Here is a 19776-nt window from a genome sequence, read left to right as displayed (position 1 = left end):
GAAAAAAAAGAAAAAACTCCAACCCGCCACTGACTTGATCGTCGGAGGGACCAAAGTCGGGAAACACCCGACAACGATCTTTTTTTGCAAGAAAGCTGTCATCGCAAGCAAGAAGGCGTTGATCAAACCCCGCTCCCGATGCTCAAAGTGGTGTTCGATCGGTCTCAAAACCTAGCTCAACCGACCAGAGACTCCCAACATTGCCCTGTGGACTAGGGCGTGCTGACTCTATCAGCCACGACGCATCAATCCATCAACATTTTTTGGCGCATCAATCCATCAACATTGTTTATGGATTCGGCGTTGAAGCCGGGATTCCCCCGTCCTCGAGGGTGGGGAGGGGCCGATCTCCGAGTCCGACCGAGGGGTGACCGATCGGGGGGGTCACATGATAGGGCCAAGTTAGTCCCACATTGGTTGAGGAGTGGGGGAGCCAAAGGCTCATAAGGCAGTTGTGCCTCCCTTACCCTCAAAGGCACCTTTTGGAGCTCTGTAGCTCCGAAATGGCAAAACCGTGCGGGTTTGACCGCACTCACCCAAAGCGGATAATCCCTCACACCTCCAAGGTGCACCGAGACAGACCAAGTGATCCCCTATCCATCACCAGACTAACTGTGATTAGGTGTTGCTATTTACCTTTGATCTCAACATGAATGACAAAATCCATCTCTAATTTCACAAAATAAGCTACTTTGGGCTTTCAATGGATGATTATGAATCCTCAACATTGATGCGGAGACAAGGCTAACTATGCACACTGAACTAAGCAGCAGAACAAGGAAAAAGTTGCTGTTCTTCTGAAAACACCAGTGGAAGACGTACTCAGTAACATCAAACAAATGGTCTCAATTAGACAAGAAGAATTGATTATTTTTCCATGATGCAGGTACTGATTGTTGCTGTCATGATCTATGTAACTATGGTTTTCATCCATGCAAATATGTTAGCCAAAAGCCATTGGCAAATCAAGAAGCCTACACAAAAAATAGTCATGCAATCAATCCATAGTGCCAAATGCAAGAACTGATTGTTACTACAACTTATTTTGGACCAACTTAATAGTGACATAGGGAAATCTAAAAGAAAAGAGGGCTTTAATGCCTCGTAACTGCTGATATCAAAGTCTTGGGATCGAGTAACGTCTTTACTACTTAACTTCTGATTATAAATAAAAACTATAATTCTAATAATTTAACTAAAAAATTTAATATATGAATTTTCGTATAGTATTTGAGTAAGATGAGAGGACTCGAATAGAAAATGGATACCCGTAGATAAAGTTAGAGAATTTATTGTGACGGAGCCACCACTATACTAATATTTGGGCATGGTGATTCGGACAGAAAGAACGTACTCAAAATTTCTAAAATTCTGAGAGAGAAAATAGTCTTTTGTCCAAAAACCCTAATCCTCTTATCTCTTGTTGTGTTGATCAGCTGGTGGGCTCTGCGCCCACAAGAATATCACAATCAATCAATAGTTTCTACTATAAGTCAGCTCCAATCATTGAAACCACATTGCTTTGAGCATCTTAAAAGTTGGGAAAAACTAGAGGGTGAGTGAATTTGATGGAACTATAATTCCAAGCTTGTTTGATGTTCAAAGAAAGGTAGGCATATGCAAGATTGCAACAAGGAGGCTTGCTATCGACCAGACCAAAAGCACCTTCACATGAAGCTGTGCACTCTCAAGACTGGTCCTCACAGTCACGTGAGAGCATCATAATTGGGTGTGGCAGGTCTCATTGTTTCTTCTACATCCGGTGAGATGCTGATCGGTGTGCAACCTAAGGTGGACGACAGCAACATATACGAAACTGCTCTGCTGCTTCGTGAGGTCCATGTACCTTATTTGCTGCACAAAGAAACCATAGCATGTCAGATGATATGAAACTGGTTAGGTTGATGCAACCAATCGAATCAAGTTTTTCGAGCATTATCATATTTTTCTTCACACCAATTCGATGAAATATATTATTTACTTCGAAAAGTATTCTACATGTTTTACACATGCAATATTCCTTTGGAATCGAAGAGGACATCGTTGCCAATTGCTCGATGCTCGATGAGTACATGATATGTGGTACGACTTCAATCAATCATGTGTACAAGGCAACAAAACAATCATATCTATCAGTCATTCAGCATGATGTAGATTCCCAAACAGGTGCTTTTCACTTTCTTCTTCCCCTCCTCTTGTTGTGCAGTCAAATCCTCTTCCCGGTTGGCCACAGGAAGCTTAGTGATTGGTCAACGGGTCCGAATCCGACGAACGCCATCTCACATCAATCATCGCATCGTACGTCGATACTGTTCGTCACAATTTAGCAGAATACATAATTAACCAAATTGTCATATCCAAAGCTATTTTGTCTCTAATATCATAAAATTTGTGGTGTCTCAATCGAACATCTAAACTCATGCTAATAGATAGTATTACACCCTTTAAATATGTTCTTAGGAGGTTTCGGAAGGAGACAATAGATTAGAACGCAGCAATAGTTCGAGAACAAATCCATCCATAGCTTCGATGTTAATACTCATGTTTCTTCTTGTGGGCCTCTCTCTTCTCTCTCTCTCTCGATGCCTGTGCAACAGGAGTTCACCCCCATACGATTCCGACACGGGTAGATACACAAAGATCCAAACAACAGAAGAAAAGAATCTACCGATGTCGTGGTGTGAAGAGGGGTGAAAAGAATGGCGGTAACAGTAAGAAGGAAGAAGGTGGGGATGCCAACTCAGGGCACGTGCATCAGCTGCGCCATGGCCGGGATGCGATGCGGACGAAGACGAACTCGTTCCACGTGTCCGGCAAGCCCGGCAGGCACCAGTGGATGCAGTCGGCGAAGGAGGCCGGATCCGCCTGCTGCTCCCGCGTCAGCAGCTTCCCCTGCCGGAGCGTGTGGACGGACGTGTGCGCGTCCTTCCGGAACTCCGTCATCGCCGTGATCTTGATGAACGACACCGGGAACCTCATCCCCCGGATCACCTCCTCCTCCTCCCGGAACAGTCGCCAGTCGGTGCCCAGCTTAAATGGGTGCGAGATGTTCGTGATCGGCGTCGTCTCCATCGCGCACTTTATCCCCTTTGGATTGCCCCAATCCGTGCTCCTGTAATCCATCGATGCAGCGAGTGATTCCTGTCGTCTTAACGGAGAGGTCGATCTGTAGACCTTACCTCATGTGGTTGGGCGACAAGCTCATGAAGAACACCATCGTCTTCTTCGGGTTCACGTTCCTGCGCACCCACTTCGCCCATGTCGTCAGGACTCGCCGGTAGGCCGCTGGCCGACTGACCTCGTCGTACTTCGTCGACCCTCGATCGAACGATCCTCGCCTGTGGCCCCGAGTTAGAAGCTCGTAAGCAGAACCAATTAGCTCGGATCCATCAGGTGGTGAGGGCGAGGGGTACTCACAGGAGCTTCATCTTGGCGGTGTTCATCCACCAGATGTAGGTGTTGAAGATCAAGTAGTCCACTCCCTGCCAGTGTTTCCCGTGCTTGGCGATCGAGTCGGCCATGATGATGCGGTTCTGAATGCTGTGTATGTTTGGGTCGTCGGAGTTGGATTCCACCAAGAACGGCGCCCAGTAGAACTCCACAGTAGCATTGTACTCCTGCAATCGATTAGTACGAACGGGGATCAGAGGCTTTGTCTGATTGCAATCAGATTCACAGCAACTCTGGTCGCTGCTACCTCGGCTCTGAAGACGCTGACCGAGCCGTGCTTGGTGAGAGTCTTCTTGCCCCTTGGGATGGCAGATTGGACGAGGCACACCATGGACTCCCACTGGTTCCTGTTGAGGGAGTCCCCCACGAACATGAGGCGCTTCCCCCTCAGCCTCTCCAACAGCAGCCGAGCATCGAATCTATGCATCCACCAGAAGAAGACTTCAGATCCGACCATCTCTTCGATTCACGGGAGATGTCATCAGAACAGGGGAACGAATACCTCGGCAAGTCACAGTCCCGCGGCTGCCACCGCCACTTCTGGTAGGTGTCGTCGCGGCGGCCGTTCCTCAAGCAGGTCACCTGCTCCGTCAGGAACCGGCACTCGTGCTCCTTGTAGAGCGGGTACGAGACGTCGTCGTAGACCCACCGGCCGTCGAAGAGGTCGCAGGTCTCCGGCACGTTAAGCACGCCCCTCTGCGGCTTCGCCTCCGCCTCCGCCTCCGCCTTGTGCTGCGACGGCAGCTGAACCACTTGCGGTACGTCGACGACCACCGACATGTTCGCCGTGTTGCTCTCAGGCTCTCGGTGGTCTTTCTTGGCTGGCGGCGACCGATCTCTGGCCGCCGTATCACCTGCTGTCCTCTCTACCACTGTTTTCCCCTTCTTACTCTCCTCCCCCTCCTCATCATCATCTTCGGATTCTTCTCTTCTGTGGAAGCCATCGGCCACATTTGCTTCGTGTCTTGGTGTATCTACGACGAGCTCTTGCCGGGCCAAGACCTGCGACTTGGCTCTGCTACCACTGAAGGAGTACTCAGCGAAGGACCTGATGTCCTCGTTGTACACGAACGTGAAGAACAAGAAGGCGGTGAACACGAAGACGAAGACAGGATGCTTCCCACTCTTCCGGCCGCTGCCCACCAGCGTGCGCTTCATCGGGAGCGTCGTCCGCGGCGCGAGCAAGAATGTCCTTCGCCGAGGCGATCGCATCTCATGTGAGAGTAACTCCGGGGGCTTATAGTAGTGCTAGCGAGGAGGCAGCAGTAGGAAGACGGAGACGGCAGAAAAGGACAGGTTAGCCGCCGAAGTGGTGCCACGAGGCTTTCTTGAACGTTAGTATCTTAAGCGAAACACAATGTCCTCAAGCCATGGCCGAAGTCGTGCCACTTCCTCTGCTCCATGAACCCGATCTGGATCGAGACAGGTTAGCCGCCGCAGCCGGAGGCAGCCAGAGCACCTTGTATGCTTCTCACCAAAGGAACCAATGATATCGTGGGCCGATCGATCGCCTACCATAAGCAGCCAAGCATCGAGCTTGCGGTCACTAACATCGGTGGGTAGGCTGCCGCTGTCAATGGCCGAGTGCAACTTGCAGCTCGCTCTCCGTCAATGACGCCGTTCCTGTCTCCGAGTCCATTACTGCGGGGCCTACGCCGCTGCACCGGGCCAGGGATTCGTGCTCCTCTTTCTCTAATCATTCACCTCCCAAACCAGCAACAGCCTGCAAGAACTTGCAGCTCTCTTCTTGCTGCATTAACACCTTGTTGGATCCATTGATGTCCGACCATTACAACGACGCCTTTTTCTTAGATCACATGCGTATGCCTAAGATTTGGAGAGGTTTGCTGGATTTGACGAGCAGTTGCTGTGGATCGCCTGTGCTTCCTGGGAAACAAGAGATTAATGTCAACTGAAGCAATCTCAGGAGAGGTCACCGATGAGAATTCCTCCGTTACCTGTTTGACTGGGACTTCACAACCGACGAAGGATTCAAACGCCGGCATGAACGACGCTGCATCAGCAGTTCCTCGAGAAGAAGACTGTATTACGATTAATTAGCAACGAAGACAATGGCAGAGTGAAGAAGAAGAGTGCCTAAAAAGTTGCACCCAAAGTTTGCTGAAGGAATCTCGTAAAGAACACTACAGCCTGCAAGTGTATGGTGAAGACTTATCCACTTTAGATCGTTGACCTGTGCAAGATCTCGAGAGCTACTCTGTGCCCAACCTCATGTTGCGTAATGTATGAATGGAAGAAGCAAAACATGAACTCATGAAGCGAGTCTTCTCAGTTGAAGATTGGGATCAAAGAAAGTTAGCACTTGAAATTATATCTTAATACACAGTACAATAATTTGCTGCATTCTCGAGGAACAAAAGGAAGGGATGGGGTGTCCAGCTTGCTTTGGAAACCTGTAGTGTATCTTTAGGGAGGGTTTTCACCCATAAAGCTCTGCAAGAGAACATGGTCTACCTATATTTTTGTACTCCCACAAGGCCCTGTTTGAATTGAAATGCACAGCTTTGGTGGGCATCCATTTGAATCCCCTGACAACTTTTGACTCCAAGCTTTTTATTCATGGATTTATCTTCTATTGGGAATACAAGTTTTTTTTTTTCTTGCATTGCCTAAGTGTCATTTTCTGAATTACTATTTTACTATTATTATTATTTTTTATTATTTTTAACATGGTATTATGGTAAGTGTAGGACTTCAATGATTAGGCTCCGTATGTAATGTACTACAAAAGATTTTTATCCTTTTAAGATCGATCTAAATGATACTTAAAAGAAAAAAAAATCACGAGCTTATTATAAAGAGATGACTATTAATTTATCATCTATATGAAATTATCATTTGCTCGTGAAATATAATAATATGGAGTATATCATTAGTTAATCGTTACAAAATATTTTAGGCCAAAAGAAAAGATGGAGGCCACCCTTAAAGATGGATAAGGATTCAAGACACGTGATTATGGATCATCCCTCCTTCCCTTCGCATCCACATAGATAGAGATTAACTTTATATAGAATACTTCATGCTCCTTTACGATAAGATATAAAAGTTCATTTTCAACATAATGAAATGAGGATCAACTTTCTAACCACTCACGTCCACACTCATATATCGAGTTACTAATTTGAACGTCGAAAAAATTAAATCAAAATTTTTTTTAATCTTGATCTTCGTATAAAATAATATTTTAAAAACTTGATATTTTGTATAATCTTATTGGTATGGGTATGAATTAAAATCAGAATCAATCTTTTTTTTTTCCTCAACACATAAGAATAAACAATTATAAAGAAGATGGCTACGTGACATGACCACCATTATTAAATATAAAGAAACAAAACATAAACAAATCGAAACCGGAGAAGAAACGTGCACGTGTCGTCTCCTTTATAATTTGAAATGGAGCCTTTCTGAACTGGCACACTGTACACTTAGGTGCACGTCTCATGATACCAATAATTCTCAGAAGACGGAGATAGATGGGAGTGTTGCGCTTCACACGTCCCCTTCGTGTTCTGTACCGGAGTGCCAGAATCCACGCACAAATTTAATGCCAGCGTATGGTTTTTACTCCACTCGTTACTCGTTAGATGTCAATATTCTTTCAAGTAGTCGGCGAGGACGAGTGCTTCGGATGGAGCTAAATCTGATATTATAGTGTTAGTGTAAACAACTTTTAAGCCGTGGTCTCGGGACCGACGTGATTTGGTTCGAGTCCGGATGATAGGGGATCTCCCTGGGACGTTTCCCGAGACTGCTGAGACGTCCGACTGCGTGGATCCTATCGAGACGGGGGTAGCCATTTCCACCGGGGGAGCACTCCTTGCTTGCGCGTTCCGTGGGGATCTTTGGCTTCCCTGCACAAAGGTCGGGTCGGGGAGCTCGGCCCGACCTCTCCGACAATTAAATTAGTGAGTGGTCGTGGGGGTTTGCTCATTTTCTAGCCAAGTTGTGTCTGCTCCTTCCCCCTTTTCTCCTTGTGCACGAGGGTTTTTATAGTAAGAATTACCGTTGTATGATGTGCCTGCCCACAGGGATCAGGATCATACTTCTGGTAGCATCTGACATTGCCGTTGGCATGGCATGGCGTGGGGGATCGAGCCTAAGTAGGGTGTTAATGTGCCTCAGTAGGTGTTCCAGTCCGCGTTGACCGGGTGTCTCATCAAGTTGACAGAGGCGTGATGCGTCACCTCGTACAACTGATATCATGTGAGTCTTATCGCAATCATTACCCTCATCATACAGTTTGATTTCCAAGTCAAGCAATTATAGTAATTTATGAAGCATCGATGTCTTGGATAAGATGAAATCTTAAGGGAATGAAGACAAGGTGGAATTTTTTCACGTATAATTATAATCTTGTTAATTTATATAATAAATTATGGTTAATCATTACTTAAAATTCTAAAATAATTTTTATTATTTTTATCGATGACTCCGATATGCCGATACCGAGAATTCGATCTTATATCAATAGTCCAAAAATACTTAAGATCAAATTAATGATGATATACCCATTGAACTCACACCAATCAATCTAAATATTTATCTACTTTGGATGTAAGATGACTCGATCGGATAGATGCGACTTGGTCAGGTGTAATATGAGCAAAAAAAAAAACAGAGTAAGTTGACGAAGAAGAGATTTATGCTATGGCATTGAAATTGACATTGATGATGAATAACGTTAAAACAATCATACCATGAGATTGCTCGATCATGGCCCGGTGTCTTGGATGGAAAGAGCCTCTCAACCGACCATGGTACTGCCTCCTGCAGATTTAGCAACAATATGTCTGTACAGAAATAATGCTAAGATGCTTTCATTTCCCATATCAGACACTAAACATTATCAACACAACATGTGACGACCTCTACGACTTAATAATGCTACACCAAAGAATGAAAGCAACAAGAGGAAGAAATGAATGACACAATCCTGACAAGAAGGAAAATAATATAAGAAAGAATGAAATGAAATACTGGAGTATATGACAACTGTGAATTGTTTGTGGGGTTGGTGTGTCAAACGTTTCTGGTTCCATCGGCGGAAACCGAGGAACCCTCCTCCAACTTCACTATGGAACTTTTACTGATATCCAATCCCTGTAGCCCTCCAATTGGATCTTGCTCCATCATAGCCGGAAGGGAGTTCTGATGAGCGGGCAAATGGTTGCAAGAGGCGCCAGGCTGTGACTGCTGAAACTTGGGCTGCAACTGAATTGCTTGATGATGGACTGGCTGTTGCTGGGAGGAGGCAAATGATGGGTCGTATGGGATATGCTGCAATCCCCCGTTGTAAGCTCCACTGGGGGGGTTTGATACTTCACCAGTCGCAAGCATGAGCCTTTCAACCTCCTGCTTTAGTGCCATGTTTAGTGCTGCAAAGGAGAAGAATACATCATGATACATAAAAGCAATTGTTCAAGTTCACCTGAGAACGCTAGGCCATTTTGGCATGCATATCTCGTGGATAAAGGCCTGCTCTGAACAATAACATTGGATACGAATCTGATGCAGTTTTTGTTCAGAAAAATGCAACCACAACACTGACCTCTTCCGAGTTTTGATTGTTGGAAATTGGTTGTTGAGACCTCCCTATCAGAGACTGTGTTTGGATTTGTACTAGAGCCATTGCCAAGTTCACCATCCACTTACCTGAAAACTATGGCTATTGGAAATATGCCTATTTACTGATTCAATAAGGGGATATTTTGTCGACTGCTATTTGAAATGCCTTCAAGTGCTACTTGCAGACGAGCAAATTGGCAAGGACCAGTTGCAGGTGCAGTAGTTTTCAAGCCTACATGTAGAATTGCTACTTGTAGTTGCAACTAAGGTAAAAGAGGCGGCGACCAGTGCTCACAGAGGTAAGAGGAAGAGATACTTATGTGGAGCAAAGTAGATGAGTGGGAGACCACTTGATTAGAGGGAACGCATGAGAGGATATTCAATTCAAATTTTGACTTATAACCTGGTCTGCAAGTGTAACATACAGCATTTCAAACTTGTAATTCCATTTGCAGCATGTCGGAGTCTAGTTATGCACACACACGCTACAAGTGTCTTGTTTCCAGGCAACCGGATGTTTGCAAGTGTGCATTTCCTGTATATAGGAATTGCAGGCAATCCATTTGCAGGTAATCAAAGGCCTGCAACTGTTTATATATACACATGATCTAATAAACTCTTTATATCATTATAACTGACTGTCGATGTTGGACTAAAATAAACTATATATCCAGAAAGACAACATTAACAATTTCTGTCTTATCATATACCTTAAGGTCAGATTGAAACTGGCATTTTCTCTCTAAGAATATTCACTGAAAAAAATAAGATTGAAGCAGTATGATTGAATTGGAATACGTTTACGATATGATGAGCTAAAACTGTGCTGCTTCACCGAACGTCATTGTTCAACCTAAACTCCCTTTTCTATCTTCAAAAAAAATGTTCTGGTTTAATGGACCAGATACAGACTGATACATATTTAAAGCCCATGGACAGTTCAGTCCAACAAGGCAGCAACAGAACCAACTTAAGAGAGTAATTATAACTGAGAACGCTACACCCCTGGATCCAGACACTAAATTTTTCCACGGGAAAATTGAACTAAGTTTTACTGTTCATTCATGGTTACCGAAATAACAAACTTCAAGGTCACATTGAAGCTCACAGAATGCCAGTGTATCTACCAGTTGGATTATATATCACTATTCTAATAGGCCTGCATCTGATATAACAGCAAAATCTAAGAAGCAACATGCCAGCATATGGTACCAAAGTGAGGTCATGCTTACCATCATGCAACTGAGCTTGTTGTTCCATAGCTTGCAATCTTAATCTAAGCTCTGTATTCTCTGCAGAAAGTCCAGTTGTGTCTCTCTGGAAAGAGAAGCAGCAAATCAGAACCCTCAGAGCTGAAACTAGCATTGCAAATATTTGTTCAAAATAATCAACATAGGTGATACTAGCAGTCAAAATAATCAGCATAAATACGTACATAATGCACCATGAAACATTGGTAATGCGGATGTCATACTACCAAAAGAAAGATGAATTAACAGCAATCACACAATATAAGCTGATAAAGTCAACATAACTGTTCTTCCTGATAGCTAAGCAAATGCATAGCATCAATGCAGAATGACGTTACCAGGCTGATCACATGCCAACCAAAATGAGCTTGCTCTCATTAATAGAAGTAAAAGTCTCTAGGGAACATAGTTATAGTCAAAATTTCATGATGGCAATAAAAATAACCCAAAGTATTTCATGAATGTTAGCAAATGGAAGAGTATATGTGATTTGTAATAAATGATGTTCTGAGACAAATATGCATTCCATGAGCCATAAGGAATCAGGTATCTGCCGTTTAGCTTTTCTAGTCACTCCAGCAGTGAGTGTTATTTGTAAAGTTAAATTAAGCAAAATGATTCCATCCTAGCAATGTAATCTAATTAGATAGCTTGCACATTCAGAAGAAATATACAAACCTGAAATACTGTAAACTGTGCGAAGAGAGTTGTAGCTTCAGTTTGAAGGTTTTGAACTTGTCTCTCAAGTTCTGATATATAACGAGCCTTTCTTTCTTTTGAGCGAGTAGCAGACCGCCGATTGGCCAGAATTCTACATGCATCAATATTTAAACAATCAAAGAAAGCTCTAAATAATTCTATATGCATGACCATATAGTCATTGTCAAAGAGTAAGTGAACCCAAAGAACTTCATCAGAATATGCAAAGACTTAGATCAAATTTATCTAATCATAATTGTTAAGCTCGTAGAAAACCAAGTCACCTACTCTAAGATCAAGACAATTTGACTTAGATCTTCAGAACCGTCCGTAAAACCCTTGTCGATGTATATTCCATGCTCGGAAAGTGGCTTTTGGTGTTTGTTAGTACAAAAATCTAAATCGTTCATTAGAATTATCAAATTTACTTCTAATGCCAGTGACATAGTAACTAACGGATGCAGTATTTCCCTCATTATCTCTTGAATTGGTACTGAAACCGAAAGTAGCTTGGAAAGATTAAAAAGAAACAAGAATTCGGGTCTACCGAACAAAGATCAGACACCTTTTGGCTTTCTTGGGATCAACAGCAGCGAGCTCCGCAAGCTGCTCCGACGTCATGGCCTTCTTCGCCTCGATCGCCTCTGCAAACACTTCTTCCCCCATCAGAGGCACGGACGACAACATCGACGACCCATCCACGGAGGCGCTATGCCGATGCTTGGGCCTGGAAGGCGCCGCTCCAGCAGCGTCGCTGATCTTCCTATCTTCAACACTTTCCGCCGACCAATCCCGCCAAACTCCAACCTCCGATGCGGATCCGCTCCCCTCCACCTGTTCGACGTCCATAAACGTGCAGAAGAGGTCATCTTCCGAGCCCACCTTGTCCGCGCCCCCTACCGCGAAGAAATCTCCGGAGCAGTGGTCGAGGTCTTCCGGGACGCGGAATGCGAGCTCGGATCTGGCCCGTCGGTGGCGGATCCCCTGCGGCGGCGCGCAGGGAGTGGGGTTGAGGCGGTGGAACATGGAGGAGGGAGCCGCGGTGTCTGCCGCCGGCCGATTTGGAAGGAATTTAGGGTTAGGGTTTGCGGACTGGGGCAGATCTGGAGGCCTCCAATGCATCTCTCGTCGTCTCCCTTCCCTTTGCTGGGAAGGGAGGGGAAGAAATTTGAGGAGCACAGAGGAAGGCGGGTTCATAGAAGATATATGTAGCAGAATTACCTTTTGTATATATATCCTTCTATTGTCTACAATTTATGTATATTTAACATATATACTTCTATAATAATATATTTGAGTTGAACGGAGAATATAAAGTTATTAGGGACTAATAAGTTAATATTGAATTAGGACTTAGCTGCATATATGTGCCTGTAATTTATGCAATAAACACCCCAATATATGTACTTATATCAGTATTCCTCCAAACCTGAAGGACAATTACATCTATGGAAGGGATATTTTTCAGATGTTCCACCTTTGCCATCGGCACTATAAGCGGTTCAAACTCGAGACTCGGTTCTCGCCTTCTGACAAGGTGGTGGGGATGGTGGAACCGCCCAAGCATCAGGCATGGAGGATCACCGTCCGTGCCAAATCCAAGAGCTTGGATTTCCGGCTCGCCGCCTCCAACGTCCTCCCCCATTGCGGCAACGGCGGCGAGCGGATCGCCTTCTTCCTGCGCCTGCGCCGCTTCTTCCTTCGAGTGGAGTCCAAGAACCAATCTCCCTCCGGCCGAGTCGCGGCGGTGCGAAATGCTGCCGCGCCCTTCGCGAAGCCGTTTCAGCTCTTGAGAGCGGTCTTCCGACGGCCGAGATGGCTCCCCAGGAAGAATGTCGCCTCCAAAAGCAGATCGGCGAGCTCCAAAATCGGATCTTTTTTCACTGATTCAAGACTGTGTATATCTCAGGTACCTCGTTTCGAGCATTGTGTCTTGAATGATGCCAATCATATTCAAGTTTGGCTTTTCTTGACTAGATCCAGAAGTGGAGGCCTGAGCTAACCTAGTATTGCATTGCAAACACAGAATTTGGCACATTGAGTTCCCAATTTTTGTTCGGTCGGAAACTTAGGTTTCAGTGAAGCAACATATGTTTAGCAACCAAGTAATCTAGGGTTGAAAGTTCATGATTCTCTGCATTATGACTGTTTGAGTGACTTCTTCATGATTAAGATGGATCCAGAATTCAACTTTCCTTTATATTCCCATAGAAAGCAAAAGACATTTAACTTTTTTTACTTGATATCAAATAATCTGGTAATTGTAATTAATGCTTACATTAAAAAACTCTCACTGATATATATATGTATATATATTATTTGTTCTTTGAGTGAATATTCTTACCGATACCTGTAACAATTACCTGTAACAATTGCTAAATAATTAACATCTGATTTTGCTTTATCTTTCATAAAGGTAATGGACACTGATATTGACTTCTAATTCTTAATATAAATGCTAGGTTATACCTCCATGGATGTTGCTGTTCATAGAGCAGAGATGGATCAAGTGGCTTGTGATTTTTGCCTTGGTACTATTACTTTCATGCATAGTAAGTGAGATGCTGACACTCTGTCCTTTAGAACCCTGAACCGATGATTCAATATTGTTTCTTTAGTTGTTTCTTGAAGGCTATACTTGCTTAGTTCTGAGTATATTGGAACATGAATAACAAATCTGTATCACGGAAAAGATACTCTGTCTTACTCCATTCACGTTGTAAAAACATATGGATCAAAGTGCCAGTAGATCAAGCTTTCTTGACCTGGATCCAACCTGATGAATTTGATTGACGTTTAAATGTGTGAAATTGGTAGTACAGACTCACATGCACATACACATACACATGACTCAACAGGTTAGGGTTGAGATTGATACCTCTGGTTGACTAATTACTTGCAATATATATAATAAAATTTCTTTTTGGAGATTAAAGATCTTCTCTGGTGTAATCTCCGCAGATATAGATACTCAGATTCAGCATCATTATCCACCAAAGACATAACAATGACTACTTTGTCTGCTTGTCTGCAACTAGTGCATACTCTTTCAACAAGAATTTCATTGTTTTCTTTATTTTTTCCCCCCTCTGATTGATGGAGGTTCATAATTTTCTACGAATGTTTCTCGCAGTCTAATCTACTAAAACGATCCACCACAACCACAGGGCACACTTGTGACAAAGAATATTTGCACTTGCTGTAAGGAAACCTTGCTTGTAGTTGTCCTTGTATTAGCAACAACCTATTATCTTTCCCATTCTTTGACATCTTAGCTTTCTATTATATCTTGAATCATCATGAACAACACATCATCGTATTCGAAGTACAAATTCATAATGACGTATAACTTTGTAACACTTCAATTGCCATATAGCTCTCCGTTTTCTTTTGATGTGCATCGTATTTATTTAGTTCCCTTTGTGTTCTTTCATGATTGATAGTTTGGTGTGCCTTCTGTTTACTTGTGGGGAATGGAGATTACCAAAATGTTGGCACCTTCTGGGTATACAAGAACGCTTGGATGAAGAGCAAAAGTGGAATATAGAGGCAAATGTGGGGTTGCTTCACCTCTTACTCAATTTCTGAATCAAGTCAATTACATCCAAAATTGGAAGAAAGATGTCAAGGATGCCTGAAATTTTTAATGGAGTCGAACATAATCTCTTTGTAATTCTCTTGTATCTGCTCTCAATGATGTGCCAAACACAATGTTGCAAGTGTTCTTTTGTGAAGATCTATGCTGTAGTTTTCATTGTACATGAGTTCTTAGATATGAGAAATTGACAATTGCTTGATTGTTTGTGCTTTTGGATTGGAAATACTTGATTGTATCATTAAAATTCTCATCTCATATTGGGAAAAAATAATTTATTTCTGGTTTGACAACCGTCTCTCATAGAACTTGTGATTAAATGTGCGAATCCACCAATTAGACAATAGTGGAAGGTATTATACATCCTCAGTTTATTTTCTTACACTTACCTAGTTCTAGTTTGTGCATCTCTGTTGTCTTCTTCACCTCCTTGTGAAAGCAGCTGAGCTTCTTTGATGTCATAGGCAACATATCCAGCTGAAACAACTTTGAGTAGATTACTAGAGGTTCTCAATGAACTTGCCTGAGCACCAAATCTTTATCATCTCAATTGGTTTAACCTCTTGATGCTACCTTCTAGACTCCACATCAAGCTGTTCCTTATTGCACACCTTGCGAATGTTGAATCACAGTCTGAACATTGAAACCCTTGTTTGGCTTCCAATGGAGAACTACACCTCTTTTAATGGCAGCTGCATAAACCCCAAAGGCATCCAAAACTCGCCCTTGTTGACATAATTCACCAAGCAATATGCCGAAAGAAGATCCACTGGGAATTGTACCTCTCTCAATCATAAGAACCAAGACATCCAACGCATCGTCGCCTCTTCCTCCTCCACAGAGAACCCGAAGAACAACATTGTATGTCATCATTCTCGGACAATAACCAATCCTCACCATCTCATGAAGATGGAACAATGCCTTGTCGATTTCGCCACCAATAGCAAGAGCTTTGACCATCAAGCAATAAGTATAGACTGAAGGATTATGACCGATTTCGGTTATTGCATCGAGGAGCTCCATGGCATCATTTAGAACCTTTTCATCGATCACGGGTTGCTTGCAAACACCTCTGAGGAGTGTGTTCATTGCACGTTCTTCTACCTGAAAGCCAGCATCCCTCATCTTCCTGTATGTCCTCCAAGCTGCAGAAACCTCACCACATCTCAACAAGCCCTGTAAGATGATACTGTAACTACTGAAGTCTGGTGGGCAATCTCCCCTCTGCATTCTCTTCAGAAGATGGAGCCCTTCCAAGGGTCTGCCTTCCTTGCAGTATCCATTGAGAAGGCTATTATATGTACCAATATTTGGCAGTAGATCCATTCCCTCTGCTTCCCCCAGCAATTCCCTTGCCTCATCAGATCTACCAACCTTGCAGAATCCATCAATGACCAATATGTATGTGTAAATGTCAGGTGATGTGGAGGAATTCTTGATCTTTCTCAGGAGTTCAAATGCCTCCTCCAACCTACCAACATAACACAATCCACTGATGAGACTGTTGTACGTGCGGATCGATGGCTCGCACCCCACCTGGCTCATGATCTCGACAACCTCAAAAGCTTTCTTCATCCGCCCCCTCTTGCACAGGCAATTCATCAAACGGTTGAACGTCACAGCATTTGGACGAAACCCCCTTCGGACCATGTCTTCTAAGAATCGCAGTGCCTCGTCGGGTTCGTTCTTCTTGCACAAACACTCAACCATGATCGAGAATGACCAAGAGTCTGGTGTTATTCCGAGGCGTGGGAGTTCAGAGAAGAAACTGACAGCAAGTTCATGCTCGCCAGATTTCGCTAGAGCTGTGAGAATGTCATTGCAGTCGGAGATCGTCAAACTCTTGCCATCAGACTCGAAAAGATCAAGAATTTTCACACGCTCCTCGATCGGTAAGCCGATAATCCTCTTGATCAGACCACCAACATTCAAATCACCGTCTCTCTTGGTGCATATTTCATCCTGTTCGTTAGCAGAGTCAATAGGAACAACCCGTTCTGCGCGCTCATCGTTCTCCTCCTCTTTCTCGTCAACGAGCGATATGTCATTTTCTACCGCCAAATTCAAAAGTTCCCCTTTTGCTGTTCCAAAGTCTTCTTCTACCAATTCGCCATTTTCAGTAACGAAATCAAGAATCTCACTTTCTTCTTCCTCAACCAAATCAAGCAGTTCTGCTTCGGTCTGGGTGCCGAATCTGCTGTTCCTCCTGAACTCGAGCGATTCTAATCCTTGTGTGTCTCTTGTGGGCGTTTTACACATAAAAACTAGTGCTTTGAGACGATAAGGTTTCCCTCGACGGTGTTTGGCGATGGGCGGATGCTTCTCCCAAAATGAAGACTCCAAGAAGAGGCATTCGCGCAACAAGAGGTGGGTAGACGAGGAAGAGAGAACTGGGGCAATCGGTAGGAGAGAAGACATCGAGAGAGAGGGGATTGTCTCCATCGAGGGTTGAGGTCGAGTTAATGTAGTCCAGGGGTTATTATGGTCACGGCACCCTGCGTCGCCTAGGAGCTCTGACTTCTGAGGTCCTTTTGTTGTCGGAGTCGAGAGGATATGGTCACCGACGCAAAGGCAACTTTCAATTAATGGAAATAGGTAATTATAATTGATATCAAATAATCTGGTAATTATAATTAATGTTTATATTAAAAACCCTCACTGACTATGTTAGTATTATATATACATATACATATACATATATATATATATATATATATATATAGAGAGAGAGAGAGAGAGAGAGAGAGAGTTAAGTGGCGTGCGTCATCCGCTGCCAAACTCGTGAATTAACTACCGACACAAGGACCCACGCCCACGGCGTCGGTGTCACATGCAATTCGTGATCAAAGCAGAGAGAGAGAGAGAGTTAAGTGGCGTGCGTCATCGGCTGCCAAACTCGTGAATTAACTACCGACACGAGGACCCACGCCCACGGCGTCGGTGTCACATGCAATTCGTGATCAAAGCCGTGAGTCGGGGTAGAGAGGGAGGCGGCCATTTCACGATGGCGTTGCCGGGACGGTGTTGACCAGAGCGAGAATAGCCTCTTGCACTAGAAGTATCTTCCGTCTCCCTTAGAAAGAGCCAGAGCGACAGCAAGAAACTGAGAGGCCACCATGGGGCACGTGTGCGCCGAGAACGCATCATCGAATAGCACCAGCTTCTTTCTCCAAATCGTCGAACACCCAGACGGCACCGTGACCCGTCCCGTCAGCCCGCTCGCTCCGCCCTCCGGCGAACAATCCGACGCGCCTGTGATCTCCAAAGACGTCCCTCTCAATCCCACCAATAACACCTGGCTACGGATCTACCGCCCCAATCCCCTTCCTCCCACCAGAAAGCTCCCTGTAGTTATCTACTTCCACGGCGGCGGCTTTGTCATCTTCAGCGCCGCCACCGCCTTCTACCACAACTCCTGCGAGGCGATGACCCGCGCAGTCTCCGCTCTGGTCATCTCGCTCGAGTACCGGCTCGCCCCGGAGCACCGCCTCCCCGCGGCGTACGAGGACGCCGTGGAGACTGTGCTTTGGGTCCAATCTCAGGCTCGAGACCCGACGGGGGGAGACCCGTGGGTGACAGGCCATGGGGATTTCTCCCGCTGCTTTCTGATGGGCAGCAGCGCCGGAGCTAACATGGCCTACCATGCCGGGCTGCTCGCCACGGCTCTGGAGCTGTTGCCCCTACGGCTGCTCGGTTTGATCCTCAACCAGCCCTACTTTGGCGGCGTGGAGCGGACTCCGTCGGAGACGAGATCCGAGGAGGACATCATACTCCCTCTCCGCGCCAACGACATGCTGTGGCATCTGGCCCTGCCCAAGGGGGCGGATAGAGACCACGAGTTCTGCAACCCTGCGGTGGCAGTCCCGCCGGAACTGAGGCACCTGCCGAAGTGCCTGGTGAAAGGCTTCGAGGGGGATCCACTGGTGGATCGACAGCGGGAGTTTGCGAAGATGCTGGAGAGAGAAGGGGCGAGCGTCGTGGTGCAATTTGACGAGGGAGGGTTCCACGCCGTGGAGCTCTTCGATCCGGCGACCGCGGAGACCCTGTTTGCTGAGGTGCGGCAGTTCATTTCCGGCGGCTGCTAGTGCGCATTGAACTCTCTGAATAAGACACGTACGTACGTACGTATGCATGTCATAAGTTCTCCAAGCAACGATTGCACGACCTTTCTGTGTTCTGATGTGTTCTTCGAGCACTAAAAGATGGTTTCGTTGGTTACTGGGAATTCGATTTGCTCAGTCATAAGAGAAAATAAATCACACGTAACGTATTCGCTTCTTTCCGCCGCGATAAGGATAATTAGTCAATACGGATGATATCATTGATAGTAGTTCCTTTGACTTTTATGTTGATAGTATCTATCATCTGTTCTGTCGGCGTGGGTTGATATCATCAAATCCTTTGGATATAAACCAAAATCCAATGCACTGAAACGATTTATCCGACAATTGTAGTTGGTAGTTTTAAGTATGCCAACAACTATTACAGTATATAGTTTACTAACAAGGAATTAGTCAAATTTTCTTGGTGAGCGTTGACCTATAACTTGACTTTGTTAGTTGACCGGCCCAATCAGGGGATTCGACAATCGGACGATCAGATCGGATACATCGAATGAGGCTTTGAACCTTAATAGTTGATAAGTAAATTTGATATATCACTACCATACTAATATTTTAGATTTGAATCATATAAAAACTTAGGTATATAAATCAGAGATGATATTCATTATTTTTTACCAAAAAATATTTAATAAAAAATATATAATAATTATTAAATATAAAACTTTAATCATCACAATAAAATATTACTTTCATGATGAAACTAAAAACTATATTTTTATATTAAAAAATTCATAATTTTAATTGTATGCTTATGTGTTTTCATTGCCAGATAATTATCTAAAAATAACAATGAAAATTTAAGTATTTCAAGAATTAAACAATCAAACATTTTATTAATGAAAATTTTGCCATCATAAGAGAAAACTAACTAACTAACTAACTAACTATATATATATATATATATATATATATATATATATATATATATATTCTGTAATAAATTGGATCAATTAGTCCGTATTTACTTGGGCAGTCAAGAATCGGCTTCCCAAATTGGGCCACAGAAATTGGACTCGATGGGCCGGTCAAAATTGAATCGGGTTTAAATTGGGTCAAATTAGAGTTG

At 44.1% G+C, this 19776-nt stretch overlaps 5 protein-coding genes across 6 annotated transcripts; 2 read left to right on the top strand and 3 right to left on the bottom strand.

Annotated features, from left to right (window-relative positions):
• Positions 1-2501: 2501 nt before the first annotated feature.
• Positions 2502-5683, bottom strand: LOC103989677 (protein trichome birefringence-like 28). Its single transcript, XM_009408603.3, has 6 exons — positions 5409-5683; positions 3953-5337; positions 3698-3869; positions 3418-3617; positions 3180-3338; positions 2502-3112 (listed from the first exon to the last, which is right to left on the bottom strand). The coding sequence occupies exons 2-6, from the start codon at positions 4660-4662 to the stop codon at positions 2755-2757; spliced, it is 1599 nt and encodes a 532-aa protein (XP_009406878.2). The 5' UTR covers positions 4663-5337; positions 5409-5683; the 3' UTR covers positions 2502-2754.
• Positions 5684-8268: 2585 nt separating this feature from the next.
• On the bottom strand, positions 8269-12172 carry LOC103989676 (transcription factor RF2b). Its single transcript, XM_009408601.3, has 4 exons — positions 11557-12172; positions 10971-11103; positions 10275-10359; positions 8269-8852 (listed from the first exon to the last, which is right to left on the bottom strand). Exons 1-4 carry the CDS (start codon positions 12111-12113, stop codon positions 8497-8499), a joined length of 1131 nt encoding a protein of 376 aa, XP_009406876.2. The 5' UTR covers positions 12114-12172; the 3' UTR covers positions 8269-8496.
• A 311-nt stretch (positions 12173-12483) lies between these two features.
• On the top strand, positions 12484-14788 carry LOC103989895 (uncharacterized). 2 transcript variants are annotated; one of them, XM_009408838.3, is made up of 3 exons: positions 12484-12900; positions 13454-13543; positions 14435-14788. In XM_009408838.3, exons 1-3 carry the CDS (start codon positions 12538-12540, stop codon positions 14516-14518), a joined length of 537 nt encoding a protein of 178 aa, XP_009407113.2. In that variant the 5' UTR covers positions 12484-12537; the 3' UTR covers positions 14519-14788. The 2 variants fall into 2 exon arrangements, with proteins under 2 accessions (XP_009407113.2, XP_018683435.2); XM_018827890.2 differs by lacking the exon at positions 13454-13543.
• Positions 14789-14844: 56 nt separating this feature from the next.
• Positions 14845-17115, bottom strand: LOC103989675 (pentatricopeptide repeat-containing protein At1g62680, mitochondrial-like). The gene has a single exon (XM_009408599.3). The coding sequence runs from the start codon at positions 17026-17028 to the stop codon at positions 15187-15189; it is 1842 nt and encodes a 613-aa protein (XP_009406874.2). The 5' UTR covers positions 17029-17115; the 3' UTR covers positions 14845-15186.
• A 440-nt stretch (positions 17116-17555) lies between these two features.
• Positions 17556-18763, top strand: LOC135640044 (probable carboxylesterase 8). The gene has a single exon (XM_065154146.1). It carries the CDS (start codon positions 17703-17705, stop codon positions 18669-18671), a length of 969 nt encoding a protein of 322 aa, XP_065010218.1. The 5' UTR covers positions 17556-17702; the 3' UTR covers positions 18672-18763.
• The last annotated feature ends 1013 nt before the right edge of the window (positions 18764-19776 follow it).

Source organism: Musa acuminata, chromosome BXJ3-6, assembly GCF_036884655.1.
Source record: "Musa acuminata AAA Group cultivar baxijiao chromosome BXJ3-6, Cavendish_Baxijiao_AAA, whole genome shotgun sequence".
Classification (NCBI taxonomy): domain Eukaryota; kingdom Viridiplantae; phylum Streptophyta; class Magnoliopsida; order Zingiberales; family Musaceae; genus Musa; species Musa acuminata.
The sequence above is the reverse complement of the archived record's forward strand: the minus strand, read 5'-3'. Positions and strand labels throughout refer to the sequence as shown.

Coding starts and splice junctions, on each gene's coding strand:
- LOC103989676 (XM_009408601.3), bottom strand. CDS start 12,113: ATGCATTGGAGGCCTCCAGATCTGCCCCAGTCCGCAAACCCTAACCCT. Junction 11,104..11,556: donor GATCCCAAGAAAGCCAAAAG/GTGTCTGATCTT, acceptor TGATGCATGTAG/AATTCTGGCCAATCGGCGGT. Junction 10,360..10,970: donor CACAGTTTACAGTATTTCAG/GTTTGTATATTT, acceptor TTCTCTTTCCAG/AGAGACACAACTGGACTTTC.
- LOC103989677 (XM_009408603.3), bottom strand. CDS start 4,662: ATGCGATCGCCTCGGCGAAGGACATTCTTGCTCGCGCCGCGGACGACG. Junction 3,870..3,952: donor CGGGACTGTGACTTGCCGAG/GTATTCGTTCCC, acceptor GTGGATGCATAG/ATTCGATGCTCGGCTGCTGT. Junction 3,618..3,697: donor TCAGCGTCTTCAGAGCCGAG/GTAGCAGCGACC, acceptor AATCGATTGCAG/GAGTACAATGCTACTGTGGA.
- LOC103989895 (XM_009408838.3), top strand. CDS start 12,538: ATGGTGGAACCGCCCAAGCATCAGGCATGGAGGATCACCGTCCGTGCC. Junction 12,901..13,453: donor CAAGACTGTGTATATCTCAG/GTACCTCGTTTC, acceptor TATAAATGCTAG/GTTATACCTCCATGGATGTT. Junction 13,544..14,434: donor TACTATTACTTTCATGCATA/GTAAGTGAGATG, acceptor CATGATTGATAG/TTTGGTGTGCCTTCTGTTTA.
- LOC103989675 (XM_009408599.3), bottom strand. CDS start 17,028: ATGGAGACAATCCCCTCTCTCTCGATGTCTTCTCTCCTACCGATTGCC.
- LOC135640044 (XM_065154146.1), top strand. CDS start 17,703: ATGGGGCACGTGTGCGCCGAGAACGCATCATCGAATAGCACCAGCTTC.